Consider the following 20,071-nt stretch of genomic DNA (forward strand, 5'->3'; position numbering starts at 1 on the left):
CCCAGCACTGCCCACAGCCAGCAGCCTGAGCTAAGGTCAGGACAAGGTGTGTGCAAGAAAACGCGGCCAAGGGGGTGGAGAACAGACCCAGAGCTCTTCATCAGGGGCAGTGGGCCCCAGCAGCTCGAGAAGCGTGCAACCTTCAGGCAGAGAGCAGCTGATGATGAGCTCCAGGTAAAGGTGAGAAATGATGCAGATAAGGAGGAACCACCCCAACCCTGCCCACCCTGCGATGGATCGGAGCTGAGCACTGAGTGCCTCCTGGGAACGAGATCTGGGAGTCAGGGAAGTTTCCATAGAGATCTGAGCTCAGTGCTCAGCTGCAGCCACAACAGCTCCGTGGCAGTTCTCAGCCATCGCCACGCGCTCACTGCTGTGCTGCATCCACACATCCACACCCACTGACCTTTCCTCCCACAAATCAAGCACAGAACTGGAACCCACGCTGCCAAAAGGGTGTGATGGAGAAGCATCGCTGCTGAGGTTGGAAAAGGCCTTAAGACCATCAAGTCCAGCCACAACCCAACCATACTGTTCTAACTCTAACAGCCCTCTACTCCTGAGCACCACATCCAAACAGTTCTTAAACACATTGAGGGATGGTGACTCAACCACCTCCCTGAGAACAAAACGAAACCACAGAGCAGAGAGCAGGAGAGGCAGTGGGGGAAAACTACACCCTGCCCCTGTGCAAGAGCTGCAGCGACCGAGAGACAGCTCACACACAGGATGTGATCTTCATCCTAAACCTGCCCCACAGCAGGGGTGGATGGATGGATGTGTGCTGCTGCGGAGCTCAGAGGGCTCCCAAGAGGCTCTGAGGGGCACAATTCTCAAGAGCACAGCCCAGGATGGTGGCAATGAACACCTACTTTCCTCTGCTCCATCCTCTCCACTCGGCCCCTGCGCAAGGCAGGAAGAGGCAGAAAGAGGGCAGGAGAGCCACGGCTGCAAGGAGGGAAGAAAGCACCAGGCCAGATTCCAAAGTTCTGTATTTTTCAAAATAAAGATCACACGTTGTTTAGAGACAATCTACACAAGAGTTACAAAAAATAGTCGCCCAGGCATAAGCATACACAGGTTTGTTAATTATACACATATGGTTACAAGTGTGCTTGCAAAAAAGTTCATTGGAAATATACACAAGGCTCTGTAAATGTACACCGTGTAGTGTTACAATTCTATATTCAAACAAGGAAAATTGACAGTATGTTACATTCACTTACAAGTAGACAAAATGCAAAATACAGTTCATCTTCTGTACAAAAAGGGAAGGTGATTCACACTTTACAAGGTGAAAAGGGGTTCTGATTGTAAGGAAAACTAGGGGGGTTCTGTACTTTTGCACTTTTCGTTTCTTACTGTCACAAAATAAGCAAAACATTACTTTGTAAGATTCAAAAAAACACTATTTTGAACTGAATCGTTTTGTATAACATTTAGAAAGGATCGCTACCGCTCAACTAGGTGACAAATAAAACCAAGCATCTTTTTAAACATTAACTAGGCTGTATAAAGAGAACATTTCCTTCAAAAGAAAAAATTTACTTCTGGTTGAAATTACAATTTACAATATACAACACTATATGCTACGACCATAAAAGGTGTGAATATACACTGAAATGCACAGGTTTTGCTAATTCTTTTTTTTTTCTTACCAAAAAACGGGTTTATGTCGATTCAAACTTCTCCACATTTACATTACAGAGGTTTACAAATGTACAATTGTACAGTCAGAAGTATGTTCCACTACTAGGGTACATTATAGATACAGATCAGACATCAAAACAAGAAAATACTACAAATTTTTATATATGTAAAGTCTACACCAAGTATACACTATATATTTATAGAAGCAAGACCAAAGCCGAGTTGGGTTTGTTTTCCTCATGCTAAATAATCAAATGGTGTCTCTCCACGTTAACAGAACACAAACTGAGTAGGCAGTAAATAAGGACACCCACCCGACCCTCGCTTTAAAACCCTCCTGGCCATGTCCATCTTCCTCCCCAAACGAGCACTACGCTACCTCCTTTAGCAAGTTATACTCGAAATAAAACGAAAATAACCCAAAAATAAAGCAATTAAAAAGTTTCAAAAACTTAATTCTTTTTTAAACTGAAGCTTCATAGCGAGTTGATTTCTCTTTTTTTTTTTAATATTTATAAACAGCATTAAATGCGTCTCTCGCGCCGTTCAACTAAAATCCAAACCTGTCGCTGACTTCTGAGTCAGAGGAGAACAACGAGTATCTGCAAAGAGTTGCCTGCAAGGCAGATGGATTAAAAACATTGTGTGTTTTTTTGTACTTCAAACCAACCACCCTGAAAGTTTCCACATTTGGAATATAGATACAACAGTGAACAAAAATGTGGCCTTCCATGTACATTTGATACCTATGTACAAGTATTCTATACACCAGTAAAACAGCAGGGCAATCAGTTAATTAAAAAAAATAATTAGTACATGTTATGCATAATAAAATTAAAGAAATTTACAAAGGCTTTTTTTTTCTTCTTCTTCTTCTTTTAGTAGTTTAGCAACCGTAACACCTCGAGCTGCGTATTGGAACAGGGCTGGCTGCTGGTTGTGGCTGCCGATGGCCGGGCTGCTCAGCGCCTCAGATGATGCCGTTTGGAGGCCCGCAGATGGGCCCCAGGTCCACGCCATTCTTCATGTAGTATTTCTCCAGCTTGGCCAAGATGTGCTTGCCGTAGGTGTACTTGCGCAGGGTGGCGATGTGGGGCCGGATCTGCAGGGTGTAAAGAGAGACGGAGGCTTAGGAAGGAACCACAGCGATCCCAGAGCTCAGCCCTGCACGCCGCTGTGCCCTGCTGCGGGAAAGGCACGGAATCACACCGAAGGTTGGAAGGGACCTTCACAGGACATCCAGTCCAACTGCCCACAGTGAGCAGCGACATGCACAGCTCCATCAGGCTGCCCAGGGCCTGATCCAACCTCGCCTTGAAAGCCTCCATGGATGGGGCACCCACCACATCTGTGGGCAACCTGTGCCACTGCCTCACCACCCTCACTGTAAAAGGCTTTTTCCTTACATCTAACTTACATCTTTGAGCTTGAAACCATTTCCCTTCTTCTGTCACCACAGCTCTGCTCTCCCCTTCTTTCCTGTCGCTCCCCTTTAGATACTGAAGGCTGCTCTCCGCTCTCCCCAGAGCCTTCTCTTCTCCACCTGCACAGCCCCAGCTCCCTCAGCCTGTCCTCACAGGAGAGCTGTTCCACCTCTTGGAGCGTTTCTGTGGCCCTTCTCTGGACCTCTCCAACAGCTCCCCGTCTCTCCTGCACTGCACTCCACATCAGGACGCAGTGCTCCAGGTGAGGCCTCTCAGCACAGAGCAGAGAACAACATCACCTTCCTGAGCTGCTGCCCACACTGCTCTGGATGCAGCGCAGGTCGGGCTGGTTACCACAGGCATCACGAGGGCTGGTGGGCTGAGCAGCTCCTGCTGGCCGCAGCGCTGTGAGCCAGGCAGCCAGTGCTGCCCTCCTCTCTCCAGGCCGAACTGCTGAAATGATGCAAGCCTGAAAGGGCTCCCACTATCAACTCCAGCTGTGTGTTTAAGGGATGCTGGAAAGGCACGCAGCATTCCTGGGCTGAACAGTAGTCTAGTTTCTTTCTGAACCTAACACAACACAGAGATCCATGGAATTACAATTTCGTACTATTTCAGAATACAAGTTGCTTCCAACTCCACTGTCATTCCTGTAACTGGAGCCAAGCCACTGCTAGTGGAAGAGTACCCAAACAAGGGAAAGCACTGTTCCAGCTGTGCTATCATGCTGCTGAAGCTCTCCTGGACAGTTTCAGAGGAATGAGACATAAGAGTAATTCATTTTCTTACTACGCAAGAAATATCCCACACTGCCAGCAAGTTTCTGCAGTAACTCAGCCACAACAGACCTTTTACCCTACAGTGGGAACTGCACAGGAGGAGGAAGCAGCCTGACCATGATGTACAGCACTCCCTTCTCCTCCCCTGCTTCCAGGACAGACACATCCCCATGACCTGCATACACCAGGGCTCACCAAAACTCCCATGGGAAACCCACCCCTCGCTCACCCCATTTCTTCACCTCACTCACTGGCTGCTTAATTCAACTTCAAGAACCAGACTCGGGAAAAATCTGATTTATGGCCTCTGCCCTCCCCACACTGCAGTCCCTGGAAGGTCTGGCTGCTGCCCAGAGGTTAAGGCACAGGAAAGCTTCCCTAGATAAACACTACTTTGTTTATCTTCATTTCTAAAACTTTTAAAAACATAATTTCAACCATCAGTTCTGTCCGTTGCCGTGCTGTTGTTAACAAAAGCACAATACAAACTGCTTGTTTGCAGTAGAGCAATTTTTACAGCCTAAGATCAGACAACGTGCTCTGCCTTCCCAGGCTCTCATTCAGCTCGATAACATTGCTGAAATCTTCACATCCAGCCACTCTTATTTAGTTGTCATCCTACTTCTATTTTTGACAGCCCCACTGATAACCTAATTAGCACGTTCTTCACAAGGCTGCTTGACAAGAACAACTTGCCAATAGGGACTTTTTTTAAATACATATCCATAGCTCATATAGAGATCAGCAAAGATACAGGTCATTTTGCTGCTGGACTGTGTATATCCACTTACACACTTATTTTCAGTATTTCTTTTGGACTAATGCAGGTTTGGGTTTAAAGCAACTACTCTGAGTGACTCCTACACCTAAAAATGAGTCCACCTGAAGATCAGCTCATTTGTATGCATGCTGTTCACAGAGCAGGAAGATGAAGACACTGCCAGATGCTCAGAGCCTCCTGCCCGTGGGGAGCAGGCATACAAGCCTCGGATGGCACGACTGGCAGCAGTGCTTCTGTAACTCCCCAATGCCTTCATTTTGACCAACGTGAAGTCCTTGCATCCACGAAAGTCCCTCATCAAAAAACACACTTAAACACACGTGCTCCATTAGCATGGAGCAGACAGTCAGCATGACTCTCCTGATCGGGGCTGGAAAGCAGGGATGTGAAGTGACAAGCAGTGCTTGGCAGCCCAGAAATGCACCCAGCAGTTCTGCCTTAGTGCTCGAGGTCTGGCTCAGCTCTGCTGAGTATGTAAAGCTTCTCTCATTAGCAAGCACTGTTCTCAGAGAGGGCAAGTGTGTCATCACTGCCAGACCTCCTGAAGGCACCTTGCCAAGCACCAAACTCAACTGGTGGCACTGCTACCGCAAGAAGCAGTCTTTGCCTTTTTTTTTAAAATCAGCATTCACTATGCCATGAGTGCAGAACTGGGTTACTGGGTCAGAAGAGACTGCCTGAAGCAACCAGCTGGTTTTAAGTCCAACAGCTTCTCAGTGTTTCTTATTTTCATGCACCAACTAGTACCTTCCTGCAACTCTGAAACACCCCACTTCCCAGGAAATTCTAAAAGCAAAAGCAGTTATCAAACTTGTTTTCTCTCTGCAACCAGAGTGGCAGTGCCACTTCTTAAAACACAGGATCCTTATCAATCGACAGCAGCTGCTCACCTTGTGCATGACAATCTTCCTCTGAGCTGGTTCTGCCACATCGATCATCTTCTGTACCACGTAGTTGGCATACTGATCCTTCATCATGGTGTATAAGGCACTGTGAGGGCCATCGTTCATAGTGCACACCTCGTCGATCAACATGGCGCGCTCCGTACGGGAGGCGTGGGTCACACACTTCTCCACAACGTTGCTGTAACGAGCAAAGAGAGGCAGCTGGTGAGCACACAACCACCCTCCTGGGCTTTTCATTCTCTAGAAGTGCAGGTCTTCCTGCATCAGACATGTGCTGGTGCAGAAATGCAATAATGTGACACGAGAGGTCCAACGTTCCTGGGATCTGAGTGGAAATTTGGGCAGATGATCATTGCAGGTTTTATTTCATCCAAATTTATTTGTGCATCTCTACAGCGACGCTGTATTTGAGATCAATGTCTGTTCTCACAGCATACCCTGGAGAAGCAGACGAGTTGTTCTTTGTTTGGCTTTCTCAGCAGTGGAGCTCAATGGGAATGGAGGTCCAAGGTTATAACAACAGAGAAGTACAATCAGGAATGAAAGATCTTAGCAAAGGCAAAGAACTTCCAAAATTCCTGAATATATTAGATAAGTAGTCTCTGCTCTCTGAAGAGCTAAGTTAAATATGATACATGGTTAGGGAAGGAGAGTTTTGCTAGTCTCATCCTCTGCATCCCTGCCTGAATCACGAAATCACCAAGTGATTTGCCATAACTAGAGCTCAGCTCAGGGGACACCATGCACTAATTAACAGGGAGGAAAAGGCTGAAATAACAGCATTCAGATAACACTCTTCTAATTCCTGTTAATGCTGTACTTTCCTTGTGTTCCTAAGTAGCAGCACATTACCTTACCCACCACAAAGACGGAGGCATATTAAGCCTGTGAAGAGCTCAGCCTTCGTGTGCAAAGGGCAAGAAGCACCCACAGCACAACAGCAGTTCACAAGTGTGGGAAGTGGTACTTTAACATCCCCTACAGTACCTGAATTTTGCTTCTATCCATGCTCTAGCTCTGCTGCAGCTTCCCTAAGAGCAGGTACACCTTGCTGGAGATGCATTATGCATGTATCTCAAAAAGGACCACAAGGCCTTTGCATATGAGAATCGGAGTCTTCTGTTAGAAGTGGGATGCAAAGAACCACTGCTACACTGATTTCCCCAGTTCCCTTGTGACTTGACACTGCACCCCAGAGACAGCAAAATGCTCGTAACATTTTGTTCTCCAAGGGATAGTGACTACTTAACAAAAGCCACAAACACCACAATACTCCTGCTCAGGTTCAAGAACCTGGATTCAAATTAGTCTTTCATGTCTTTATCCCCTTTTCACAAGTGAAATCTACCCTGCCAGTCACTCAGTCCAGTTTTTAAGCAGTTATAAATCACATACTGCTGTTCAACAGAAAGTTATTTTTCACCTCCTTTCACCTTCCTACACCCCACTCCCAACTCTTTCGCAACCCTAGCGTGTGTCCAAACTCTCTCAGGGTGTGGAGACTTTAAGAAACAAATTCATACCTAGCAAATTTATGTTGACTCAAGACAAGCACGTTGCCTCTAATTTCTGCTACAATCTTGCTCTTGTCCTCAGGCCGACCATGCTCTAGTACATGCTGGATAACATAGTTCCCATACTGATCCTGTTTGAGAAATAGAAGCATGTGAAAATCTGGACAGGAACCACTCAAATCAAGGTGCATTAATTCTTACAAACTTTGACTGAACTCTAATTAAAACATCTACCTTTCAAATCATGCAAATACTTCCCACTTGTACAAAAACATGCATTCTGGAGTTTCACAAGAAGGAAAAACACCACATCTTTGTACCCACTGTAAAACTCACTGTAAAACAACTTCATTGAACACGAAACGTCAATGTTTTCTCATTTCCATTTACTGCTTTCTCTAGGTTCCAGAATATCAAAACGTACTGGAAATAGATGGCAGAGTTCTAGCTACAGAAGACTATTCTTATCTATGTTCATATTTGAAATGTGTCCATGTTCAGACCACACCACAGGGACTCAGCAGCACCAGAGGCATGCCTTGATGCCTCACCTCAAGGCCCAACCTCTTCCCACTCCCAATGTGTTAAATGGGGGCACACAGGACAGGACTCATTCCGTGTTTTATCCACTGGGTCCCAATGCACAAATCCTAGGAAGAAAGAGTCCTTAGAAGGACTGCAAGAAAGAAAGGCAGGCAAGAAGGAGAACATCTCAGGATGTTCTTTTCCTACACGAAATCAGCCCTTTGCATCAACTCCTTTGAGATCATTAGGAAACATTCCCACTCAATACTTAATTTTCCTCTTGAAAAGGACTCAAATCCAACATTGATATTTGCTGGATACTTGCACACAACCAAAATGATTAGTGATGACGCTTTCCCTGCCTGCCCCATTCCTTTCTGCTCCTCCTCACCCAATGCTCACACAGCCCCAGCAACACTCAGCTGCAATCCAAACAGGCTGCTAGCTTCCCTAATACAGAAGAGTAACCTAAAACATCTCCCAGCACACAATCCCCCATTCCCACACTGACCTGCACAAGCTGCTCAGTGTGCTGGTGAAGCTCCTCCAAGATGGGAAGAGTCTGCTCAGGAAGACAGTGCTCGAGGATCCTCTGAATCACACGGCAGCCATATGGATGTGTAGACAACGCAAAAACCTGCGGCCAACAGAAACAGACAAGCACAGGCAGCAACACATCTGTTAGTCTTGGTGAACCCCAGAAACCTTTTGGAATTAAATGAACACATGGAGGTTCTCCTGGACAGGGGAGGTAATGGCAGCTCCAGAACTCTGCTTGCAGCACTGCAGCTCAAGACAGTGCAAACATTTGTTTCCTCGCTGCAGAGGGAGACTGCAGACACACCACATCCCTACCTGTGCTTCAGCTTCTCCATTTATGAACAGGAAACAAATGGTAAAGTATCTTGACTAATATAAAGAACACCTGGATGGGCAAGCATTATTGGAAGCTGTGCTGAAAGTTTCAGAAGAATAAATCCAGCATACTGCTTGCCAGTTGCATAATTAAAGCTATGTAAGAAATAGTATGAAGCAGAAAGGTTAAAAATACTCAAAGGATTTTCCTCATGTATCTGGATCTGTTTGAAAGTCTTAACTGTGCTTAGCAGAAGTGACAACAAGAAACCTTCTTCCTCATTTCTAAAGGATTATAAAATCTGTTGCTAAGAACATGACACCTATTCATTTTATTATTGCTGTGTAGTTTTCTGTCTAAAGCACAAAGTCCTGTTTGCTGGCTTAAAATTAAAAGAAGAGCAAATCCAAGCATTGTTGTCAAGGAGGCAGACTACAAATTTTTAATAACTATTTTCAGTAAAGTGGGCAGGAAAATAGACTTTCGAATGCAATGAACCATAGAAGAAAAAAGTCTTGAGGTAGTGAGTTTAAGCTTGCATACGAAAGTTCAGTTGAAACTAGGACAGCTGGCCAAAGAAATTTCACTGCCATCCACCAAGTTCCCAGATGTATTTCTGCCTTGCCCAAGTCCCTGAGGGAAGGTCCAAAGCTAAATGTGAACCAGCAAATTTGCTGAGCAAGTTCCCAGCTAGAATCCTGCTTGTTTTGACACAGCCAAGCAAGTCAACACTTTTGCAGATGTTCCAAGAGCAGACAAGCTAATAAAGTCTGGTTCCTGCTACAATAACCCCAGGCTATCCTCACATCCCTGTGGCAAAACCCTCAGTACTTCAAAGTCACTCTCCAAAGCCAATTAAGCTGAAGCTGGAAACACCCAGAACAGCACTTTTGTGATGGAAGACAAGCCAACTACAGCCAGAACAAAGGAGCTACACAACTCAACTCCAGAACACTGGGATAATGAAGCCCAAGTAACTACGCTTTGCGAGACAAAACTCATGTTCTGCCCCTGGTCTCAGACCCTCAGGAAGTAGCCTGTAAGCCATCTCACAGAGAGAATCATCATGAAAATTTACTATACTCATCAGAAAACTCTGCTCACCACCTTTACTAAGAAGATAAATTAGTAACACACTTGCTTTCTTCCCATCAGTCAAAAATACTAAATGGTGCAGTAAAACAGATGTTTAAAGGCTGCTTTACTGTGACATACCTGAAAATGGCAAAAGAGACATGGCTGAAGAATTCCTAGGCTCACACTGTAGGCTCACTCACCTTCCAGCTAACACTTGCTAAACGTTACATCCCCAAATACGTGAGAAGCTTACAGCCATTGCTGTGCAAAGGAACTGATAGGAACGCAAAGAATGAGAGTCAGCATCTTGGTTAGGACTTACCTGTCCCTTAAATGCATCAATGATAAACTGCAGGGACTGAGGCTGCACGCACTCAATACACTTCTGCACCACATGATTACCGTTCTGGTCTTTTACACACTTCAGGACATGGCCATCCAACTCCCGTACCATCTCGTTCTATTAGGAGGAGAGAAAGAAACAGAAAGCACCACCAGGATTCATGGCTGATAAAGGCAAAGCTTTGCTGCTAAGCACAGAAGAAGAACATGGAGAACATGGAAGGCACGAACGATACACCATGTGTTTCAGTAACCCCAGGGAAATTTTCCAGTGGCTGAGGGCTGAGATGAAACCTGCTACAGTACAGCAGCCACCCACAACACCACTGTTCTGAAGAGGAACACTTCATTACACGAGTATCCTCCTAAACCTAAGTGTTCCTAGCCTAAACATTTAAGACTATTATTGCCCCAATACATAACTTTGCTATGCACTTACTGTTCCCTCCTCTGCTCCCCTCAGAAAGAAATATAAGACATTCAAACTCCACAAACTTCTAAGGATCAGCTTCACTCATCACTGGGAGAAAAACTTGTATTTTACAAGCACAAGCTATATTATACTGTACTTAGGGAAATCAAGCAGGCAAGTTCTAGATACGACTAACATAACACACGCAGGCTGAAAGCTTTGTAAATGGAAAACAGTAAATGATTTTTGAGGAATTCAACAGTTACACAAACAGACAATTTACCCTTGGAACTGATACAAAACCAGGCATTTCAGGAGCACACAGCACTCACAAAACAGCATTTTAGAAGACACTGGGAAATCCTTGGACCAGCAGGGCCAGTTTGTGGTGCCCCTCATCACTGCTGGCACAGAGCCACCATGAGATAGTGCTAAAGTGAACCTGGGCTTGACCCTCACTTCTAAATTCTATTTCAGTGTCTTTTGTTAGTGGTGGTGGTGTATTTTTTTCCTAACTTAATAACCTACATTAAGACTCCTATATAATGATTCCTAACACCTTTAGCAGCTAGCTTGCAGAGTGTATTTTTCATCTTAATTCACTGTTAATAAAATCCTACTGGAATTGATTTATTAATGAGCTTTGAGTAGATTTGAGGCTATTATCAGCCCTTATCCAGCACTGTGCCTCGCTTGATGGGAATCAGGGGCTCCTCACACACCTCACTCTGTGGGAAGCAGGGTACTGACCCACATATCACAGCAGCAATATCCCAGCAAATATGCCAAAGTAAAACTCTGGCACGATTTACCTCAGGGAATTTTAAGGCATCTTCTCATTCATACTGACATTCATAATTCCATCACCAGCCAGCCTATATCATCTGACTGCAGGGAATTAACAGAGAACCAATGCCATAAGCTGTTCAGTGGAACGAGGAGATGACAATGAGACCTGAGAACAGTATCACATACTTACTTATCATGCACAAGAAACATAACAGATGTACCATAAACCAAACCAAAAGAACACCATCCACAAACAAAACCGAGAGTAACAGAAGATTACAGTTCATGTCACCAAACAGCAAGAAACGTTCAACATCAAGAAGAAAGTTAAAGTTGAAACTTACAATTACCTGCTGGTCTGGGGGAATAAACTCAAGGGCCTTCTGGATCACCCTACATCCATACATCTGCAAAGCCAGGGACAGAACATGCCCACGGATACGTTCTGCCAAGGCTAACTTTTGCTCCAGGCTGCCAAACTGGAAAGATTAAAACCAATCACCACAAGCACAAAATCTTCGTGTGGTCAAGCAGCACAGCAGCCCTCCCAATCTGTCCTACCGAAGTGTTAAACAAGAAACACTGTTCTTACTGAAAAAAAAATAACAGCCATAGCTCAATGGACCTGAACAGGCAGAAGTGAGATGTTTGTTCTGGCTCTGATATGTCTGACACATTTGAAACAAATTCCAGAGTATGTGCCACTTTGCTAATGCAGTAACCCTTGAGAGGGTTGCTATAAAATTACTGGATTGAAAAACAAACTAAAATCACCAAGGCTGAGTAAAGAAGGAACTGACCAGTTTCAAGAAGGAGAGAAAAGCAGCTGCTCATTCTCCTTGCATGTAAACACACACTTTTCTTCAATGGATGCTGTTTGTTGTGTTTTTAACACAAGTGCTTTCCAAAGTCTGTACTGTTTTTAAGTACATGAGAACTGACAGCTCAGTGCAGCATCCACTGAGACAAAACTAATACTTGTTGGATCTCAGTCCCCTCAATATGTTATTTATTCCTCCAATTTTTTAACATCAAAAGGCAAAATCTGTTCTTTAGAAGAGGTTTTCAGTCCCACATTACAATCACCCCAACAGGAATGATACAGCAGCACGTGGAAATGAAATGACATCAGTGTAGCCAGATACCCAACCTGAGTCAAATGGCATGGCTTCTAAGAACTCAGCCTATGCCTCAGGACAGCAGGCATCTGAGCAAGAGTTGTGAAGAGGGGAAACGAAAACTTACTTCAAAGAATTTCTGGATGACATAATTTCCAAATACGTCCACCATCAACTGATAAGCTGCCTGGAGGATCTCGTTGAACACAAGCTGACGTTCTGCTGGGGTAGCACGCTCCAGTTTCAGCTGAATAAACCTGAAATATAAGGCTGCTGTGATGCCACTGACAAATGCGTCCTCAGAGCATTTGTTAACACAAATCCACTCATAATCTTCACACCCTGAGCTTTTACAAAACACAGGTCTTTAAAGAACAAGTGCCCTATATCACAGCAGTCTGAAATCTTGAGTGGTGGCACTCACGAGGTGTATGCCTACGTGCCATTATCTATATGCTAAAGACTCGAGCAAAGCAGATCTCAACAGAGTAACATGGCAAGGTCTCACATCCAGGCAGCTTTCAAATGAGTTCAGCTGTACCAGTGGGACTACCAAGCAAACTCCTTTTTGGAGAGGGAAGCCAGAAGCCATGCTATAAGAACTTGACTCCAGTCTACAAGGAGGAGGGTCAGTGTTACATCACCCAGCTTAATGTCTTTTCACACCTCCTTTTCCACTTCACGCCTTCCTTTCCTTTATTCCAGGATGCACTGCAAGCTGCAAACCACGTCAAATCAAAAAGCAGCTGTCGCAAAAACTCCCTACAGTGCAAGGTTTTACATCCCACCTGGATCCATGCTGGTCCTGGGAGAACTCCATGATGTGCCCAGCAATCTCCCTCAGCTGTAAGTTGGGGTAGCGGTTATTGCGGAAGTCTTCGAGCAGCCTGCTGCGGCCGGAGGGCATAACATCAGACATGCCATAGCGCAGGCGGGACGAGGGGAACAGCGTGCTGCTGGGGCTGAAGAGGCTGGAGGCACTGCTTGCACTGCGGTACTTGGCTTCAGCTCCAGGAGCAGCAGAGATGTAACGGCCGCTTCCGTTTGTGAGCCCTCCTGCAAGTCATAAAAACCCAAGGGTTTCAGAAGACGCAAATGAATTCCGTGGCTGTTTCATTTCAAATGGATGCACAGCCTTTGCACGGCATTTTACTTCTGATTACTCCTTTTCCATCAAGACGGATTTATGACACAGCTCAAGTAGGGAAGTACTCTCAACCAAGCTAAACCAACTGCCCCCAAAATAATTTGGGTGGGAATACATTCGAGCAGCTCCTTAGCATGGCACTCGTGTATTAGGTTGGGATGAACTGAAGTGTTCAGAGAAGAACAGGCGGTAGTAACTTCTGCTCCTCACTCTGTTGGCATTGTCTAAACCATACATGTCAATCCCACTGCTTGCATTTTTTGCTAACTTGAGATTTCAAATTACTTTATTCTGTTCCTCACCTTCATTTTTTCCCCACCTACTCTGCTGCTGATCCAACCCCATCTAAACAGAAGCGTCACAGGAGTAGGGACAGAATTAAAGCAAAATCAGACAGCAAAAAGGCAGCAAGAAGCAAGCAGAAAAACAAAGATTACAAAACAAATCACTGTTCAATACAGATAAACACCAGTAAGTTAAAAGCAATGAAGATCACAAAGAATCCTTTTAAATACGTACTAAACGTTTTCATTCATACTAAGAAAGCACCCAGTAATAGGCCTGGGAAATATCCATCACAAACCGGGGAACTGCAAGTGCTGACAGCAGTCAGCTTAAGCCTGTAAATGCCATTTCCTTGCCTGTCCCTTCTGCACTGTGCTCAGCAGCACAGCAGAGGGCTCATTCCTGCAGGGCTCGGGATCCCTCTGCTGGCCAAAGGCTGCAAGCTACTTGGGCGTGTGATTTCTCTAGAGCTGGCTAGAGATCTGTTAAGAATATCCCTATCGCATGGGAACGTGCCAGCTGGACAGCCGACGGGAGGCACAAGGGAAACCACTTGAAAAGATCCACAGGTGATCTTTGCAAAGGAGGAGAGGGAAGACCTGCAAAGGCAAAGGTCCGTAGGTCTATCTGCAAAGAGAACAGGCCTTCTCCCAGCAGCCATGCAAACAACAGGTCCAAAATTAAAATATATTAATTAAAAAAAAAAAAATAAGAACAGAGTGAACTGCACTCCCTGCCAGCAATGCCTCAAGGAAGCTTCCATGCAGGAAACACTACATGAGAATTAAGTATCTGATAACGGGCCAATTAAGTTTCCCCACCTCTGAGCAGGCAGGCATGTTCTGACTTCTCTCCACCTGCTGCCAAACCTCTGCTTTCTCAGGAGGAAAGCAACTCAAGAACTTCCCGTTCTCATCTCTTCCTTGTGCTGCTTTGCCAGCGGTGTGGCCGGCATTTTCTCTAGCTGATTTTTTAATTCAGAGCTCTAACAAGTGACTAAGTGATATTCCTTACTGCTGGAAGGACAAGCAAATGCAAAGGGAGTATGAAATCAATAGTTTCTAAGGTAAAGGAAAGCAAATTAATGAGCAATGGTGTACTGAGTCTCCGCTGCACTCCAAGCACTCAGTTACCCTTTGTTTTTCCAAAGCCTGGAACAGGTCAGAGCCATGGCACAACACACTGAAATGAAAAACTGCTTCTTGATCTGCTACAAATGGCTGTAAGTGGGAAGAGCTGAGCACTGATGCTGTTACCATCTATGTCCCGTCTCTTAGTTCAGAGGGAAAGTATCCTTTGTACAGCCTTCTCTGCCAGAGGTAGGGCCAAACCTGATCACTTTGAAGGCTAAACCACTTACGTTTCCCTAAAGGTCTCCCTTCTGCTGGAGGTGCTGACTGAAGGCCTCTCCATAAGGTTCAACATCATACTGGGAATTAGAGACCATGCAGGGACAACTTTCCTAATAACACAACTGCTTCTGAAACCCATCTCCCAAACTCCTGAGCATCTTAAGCTCCTGTACCCTAACGTGTAAACGGGACCACAAGATGGGTAAAAAGGAGGCTTCAGTGTGATCTTACTGAATGAAAATGCTCCCTGTTCAAAAACACATGGGGGTTGGGGGGAGGGGGAAGAAGCACTGATGAAGCTTGTGGGAACAGCAAGGCAGATCCCAGAGAACAGATGTGCCTCCTGCAAAGCTACTGGGTAGCAATCAGCCCCTGGCAGGGGCTGGGACTTGATCTTTAACTCGAGTCACTGTGTGATTCTACGAAGCTGTTGGCACTGACATTCCTGTGTCCTCAGCCAGAACAAGCTCCAAGAGAAGGTCTGCAAGCTGTCTGCAGCCATCAGGCCGTGCCAGCACCTGGCTGCCCACGCTGAGCACTCTGACAGCACACAGCACATGGAGCTGCACAGAAGAAACAGGTGTGGCACAGTTCTGCTTCTAAACAGACTGCCAGAGGAAGGCTGTACCTTCACTGTATGAACCTACAGTGCTTTTGTCTCAGCTATGCACACTTGCACATGCTGCACACACCTCTGAGCTTAAAGCGTGTATTTAGCTCAGCTCTCCTCCCTCAGCAGTTCTCGTAAGGACTGCATGCTGACTTCAGGCACTCGTGATTGTCCAGGTATTCCACAAGGTCACTTCATAACACCAGAAGAAAGCTGTGACAAGTACCATTTTTCACAGCTGTGAGCTCTCAAAGAAGCCACAAGAGCAGGAGCTGAATCTTGACAACAAGCCCTGCCAACAACCAACTCTTACACCCCTGTGTGACAAAGCCAAACCCATCACACAAGCAGCACTTAGCCTCTCCTGACTGCAAATGGGACTCAGCACCAGCTTCTTAAGTCATCCTGTAACCTTGAAATTGAACTACACAAAGCAACTCCTCCACACCTCACAGCGATGGGATTTGGCTGCTCTAATTTCCCTTTTGGCAAACGCCACATTTGAGTGTTCCCATCTGTCCTTTCACTTTTACGTATTAAGGAAACTCTTCTCAGCCTCTTTATCACAAACAATTTTTGATATCATTCCAGAAAAGGAGTCTGCCTCAAGCTTCTTCTAACGCCTGTGATGTTTTCATCGCATTCAAACTTATTTTATAACTCCAAGAAATGGTGACTGCGTTCATACTGTGTCTACAAGTGAAAGAGAACACAATAAAATGACCCTAAAGATTTCAAGGTAAAACCCACACCCAGCTGTGAGACTTCTCCTGCAGTAACCACCAGGCATGAAGTCAGCCACAGAGGGCTGACAGCTGCCACAAGGGAAGGAGCATCAGGTCAGAATGGGAAGACCCATGCTAACTGCCCTGGGGCACGGTCCACTTGTGTAAATGGCAGCTCTCCTTTCTTTCCAGTGTTTGTTCTTGCAGCAGACTAACCTCCCTCTGATTCAGTTCTTAAGATTCATTCTTGTTTGCCTGCAGGGGCAACAGACTTCTCCTAGAGCCAGAATTTGACTCTGTTAGTCTTTAATTTAGTGTAGCTATTCAACTGTCAGCTTAAGGACTATACAGCTGCATAAATAAAGCTAAAACTCTATCCAACTCTATTAAAGCTCAGAATAAGAGGAGATGGTAAATTTAAGGCTGATCTCAAAAATCCAATTTATTACTATTTCACACTAACCTTTAGCCAGAATCAGCATTTATCATGCTCACATTCAGTAAATAAATACACTATCTGATGAGTAACAGAGTGTGCAAGCATGTAGGAAGCATTCTGAGAGACAGAAGTTGCATTAAATCCAGACAGATACTTGACAGAACCAAAACAAAGCAATACTCTGAACAAACACTAAATTATTTGGCGCAGATGCAAAGAGCAACCCATCTTTTTTGTTTATGAGGCCTGGGAATGAATGCTTCAAGAAGTTCAGATCAGCGCTGCTTTATATTTAATACATGCTTTATTTTAAAGCCTTTATTGCATTTAACTGTTCTGGACCAACTCAGAGATGTAAGTTGCATGAAGCAATATATTTAACCAACACTAAGAAGTCATGTGCTAATCTGCTTTGATAATGTTATACTGATGGGAATTTTCCAAAAGCAAAACGAAAATCCTCAGCTAGAATTACTGCCCTAGATAAGATCACATATTTTGGTTAAGAGAAGCAGCTTTATTCTAAGTTAATTAACTTATTATTGAAAACTGATTGGATATTTTGCAACATCTGACAAGCTTACAGATCAGTCCCTATGTATCTATTCAGCTCAAGGGTAATAACAAACAATTGGTGCTTTCTCTGTGTGAGAAAACTGTTTTTAAAACACCTGGAAATGTCATCCAAGTTAACGTTAATTTAGAGATGAAGAATTTAGGGAGCAATGCACATCCCTTCCTCTTTGACAGCTCAGCTACCGAGAGGGGCACCAACACAGAACACAGGTCCTGCAACTCCTGCAATTCACTAGCAGTTCACCAGCTCCTGCTAAAGCAGGGAATCCGTGGCAGGAATCAGAGCAGCCAGCAGAGCACACGCACCTCACCCACACAGCAGGGCACGTGCTGGCATCTCTGCACAAAGGGAGAGCACAGCAGCAGTAATCTCAGACTTTTTGTGGCTCTTACCCAGGTTTAGACTGGAAGAAGATCCATGTGAAGATAAGGAAGGTGGTGGAGTCTGAGAGTGGCCAGGTCCTTGGCTGGGCAGAGGCATACCCACAGGTCCAGGAGAGGAGGAAAACCCGAGGCCATTGTAAAAACTGTGTCCGATAGGTGTCAAACTGCTGGATGTCCTCTTGTACAGGTCACTGCTCCCTGTCAGGGAATCTCGGCGAGAGCCGCTGCCAGTGTTGGAGTTGGCAACTGAAAGAGGATGAGAGCAGAGGTGAGTGTGGACAACAAACTGCCTGAGACAGCATAAAACCTAAAGATGCCTGCAGACCTGACAAAAACATCATAGGGCCTATAAGCAACACTGCATGGTGGTATTGCTTTCCTAAGGGAAGTGCATGTGCCCAAACGAAACGCAGTAATTACAGACGTTGCTGGTGGTCAAGTTAGAAATCCTTGGTTCAAATAATTAGCCCAAATCTTGCCTTTGTTTCCTATAGTTTAGTAGCTTTCATACTGAGAGAACACATCCAGAAATACAGCTCCAAAAGCCAAAAGATCAGAAGATACGACCTACCCAAAGGAAGTGACAAAATAAAAAAACAAATGACACAAGTACTTTGGCTGCTGGGTGCAAGCACTTGCATTTTGCTTCTGAACCCTGAAAAGAAGGGTTTGCACACTACAAAGGGCTTTTTCCCTCAGTGCTTTGCTTTGTTTAAGGGAAGTTATTAGATCTCCCTACAAGCACTGCCTCATATTTGTTCTTCGGCCATCAGAGCTAAAACAAATCCACCGTGAGATTTCACCTATTCTTTACTTAAGAGCATATACAGCTTCGTGTGCATTTCCTTGGAACCCTCCTCCTCACCTTTCATTATATTAGAGAACAGCTGAGGAGTCACTTCTTTTTTACTTCTGTTTGCATCAGGGTTTATTGAGATGGAAATCAGAATTTAAGTTAAGCACATAAAAACATTTTGGAGTTTTCTTGTAAATGAAATAAAAACCTCTTCAAACACACTTGAGAAATAATCATTTTTGCATTAAAATCTCATTTAATAGTAGAATTGTTCACGATTGTAATGAATTAATCATTTTTTTTCCATGACTGTACATAACTTCTAGAAGCAACGGCGTCACATTTTTGTTCATGGATCAAGGGAAAACAAGCTTGTGCATCTCAGCTTTGCACAAACCAGTCACTGAATTCAATTAGTCAAATGAACTGGAATGAAAGAAGTGAATTCTGCATTTACTTTAATTCAAGATGGTTCTCATTTTCAGGCTGGGATTAAGGAAAATATTTAGAGTAGCTTTTAAATAAACCTGCGACTTGATTCAGGGACACTGCATCTCTTGGCCTCTTCTGATGGATCAGGTTCTAAAGGCATGCTTTAACTTGCCCTTCAGACTGATGAAAGCAGGAAAGGCCAGGACATAATTACTACCTCTAAGACTAAGCAGCAATTAAAACAATTGTTCTACTTCAAAAATAAAATCAATTAAAAATAAAAGGAAAAAATCTCAACCCACAGACATCTTTCTGGTTTGGTTTTATTCTGAAAAAAAAATCATTGTCTCCAACTGCCCTACAAGCAAATCAAAAGAAAGTTTCCGTATTTCTTGCAACCACAAGCCCTGGCTTCTTTTGGGCTGTAAGACAGAAACAATGCCCAGAAAAAAGCACAGAAACCACCTTCTTTAAGCCACCAGAAGTTCCTCAGCCATTGCTGAGTAAGAGTCAGCACACAGACAGTTACCCCTGCGGAGCCAATTCCTGCCAGGCCAGTATCTCCACCAAGCACATCCAAGTAAAGGCGAGGTGATCCAGAGCTGTTCAACAGCTTTCGTGCAGCAGCAAAAGGATGTCTGACAATGCATCAAATGCACGGAACAAATTTAATATATTATCTGCTAAAAGAAGTCTCATCAGAACGCAGTGTGCATGCTGAAAGCCAAAACAGCTCCCAGTGAAGCAGCCACAGCTCCTACCTGCCGTCCCGAAGCCTCCCAGTGCAGACCCCAGCGTGGCACCAAGGGAGCTGCTGCTCCCAAAGCCCAGGGAGGTGTTGGCAGGCTGGGCAGAGCCCTGAGAAAAGAGGGAGCTGCTCTGGGAATTGCTGCTGAGTGAGTTGTTGCCATAAAACGAGCTGGAGGCCAGGTTGTTGGTGGGCTGCTGCTGCGGCTGAGGCTGGGGCTGCTGTGTTCCCAGGGGGCGGAAGGGGCCGTTGGTGGTTCCTGCCAGGCCCCCAGCAGCACCGTTGGCTGAAGCTGCTGCTGCTGCAACTGCTGTAGAGAAAGTAATAGGAAGCAGAGTTTGAAAAATCATTTTGTATCTGGTTTGGAAGTCAAGTTTCATCAGGTTCCTTTTATTTCCTATAGAT

General features: G+C 44.8%; 1 protein-coding gene and 1 non-coding gene across 2 annotated transcripts; both read right to left on the minus strand.

The window, feature by feature from the left end:
* Window positions 1-974: 974 nt before the first annotated feature.
* LOC100539940 (pumilio homolog 1) lies at window positions 975-20,031 on the minus strand. Its single transcript, XM_010723283.2, has 10 exons — window positions 19,680-20,031; window positions 17,700-17,936; window positions 12,961-13,228; window positions 12,300-12,429; window positions 11,399-11,533; window positions 9,834-9,971; window positions 8,090-8,215; window positions 7,063-7,184; window positions 5,525-5,717; window positions 975-2,752 (listed from the first exon to the last, which is right to left on the minus strand). Exons 1-10 carry the CDS (start codon window positions 20,014-20,016, stop codon window positions 2,621-2,623), a joined length of 1,818 nt encoding a protein of 605 aa, XP_010721585.1. The 5' UTR covers window positions 20,017-20,031; the 3' UTR covers window positions 975-2,620.
* Window positions 5,086-5,171, minus strand: LOC116217446. The gene has a single exon (XR_004161992.1). It is a non-coding gene; the product is annotated as a small nucleolar RNA SNORD103/SNORD85 (small nucleolar RNA).
* Window positions 20,032-20,071: the final 40 nt, after the last annotated feature.

The sequence above is a fragment of the Meleagris gallopavo genome, chromosome 25 (genome assembly GCF_000146605.3).
Source record: "Meleagris gallopavo isolate NT-WF06-2002-E0010 breed Aviagen turkey brand Nicholas breeding stock chromosome 25, Turkey_5.1, whole genome shotgun sequence".
Lineage (NCBI taxonomy): Eukaryota > Metazoa > Chordata > Aves > Galliformes > Phasianidae > Meleagris > Meleagris gallopavo.

Coding starts and splice junctions, on each gene's coding strand:
- LOC100539940 (XM_010723283.2), bottom strand. CDS start 20,016: ATGATTTTTCAAACTCTGCTTCCTATTACTTTCTCTACAGCAGTTGCA. Junction 7,185..8,089: donor ACACTGAGCAGCTTGTGCAG/GTCAGTGTGGGA, acceptor TTTCTCAAACAG/GATCAGTATGGGAACTATGT. Junction 2,753..5,524: donor GGAAGATTGTCATGCACAAG/GTGAGCAGCTGC, acceptor TACACCCTGCAG/ATCCGGCCCCACATCGCCAC.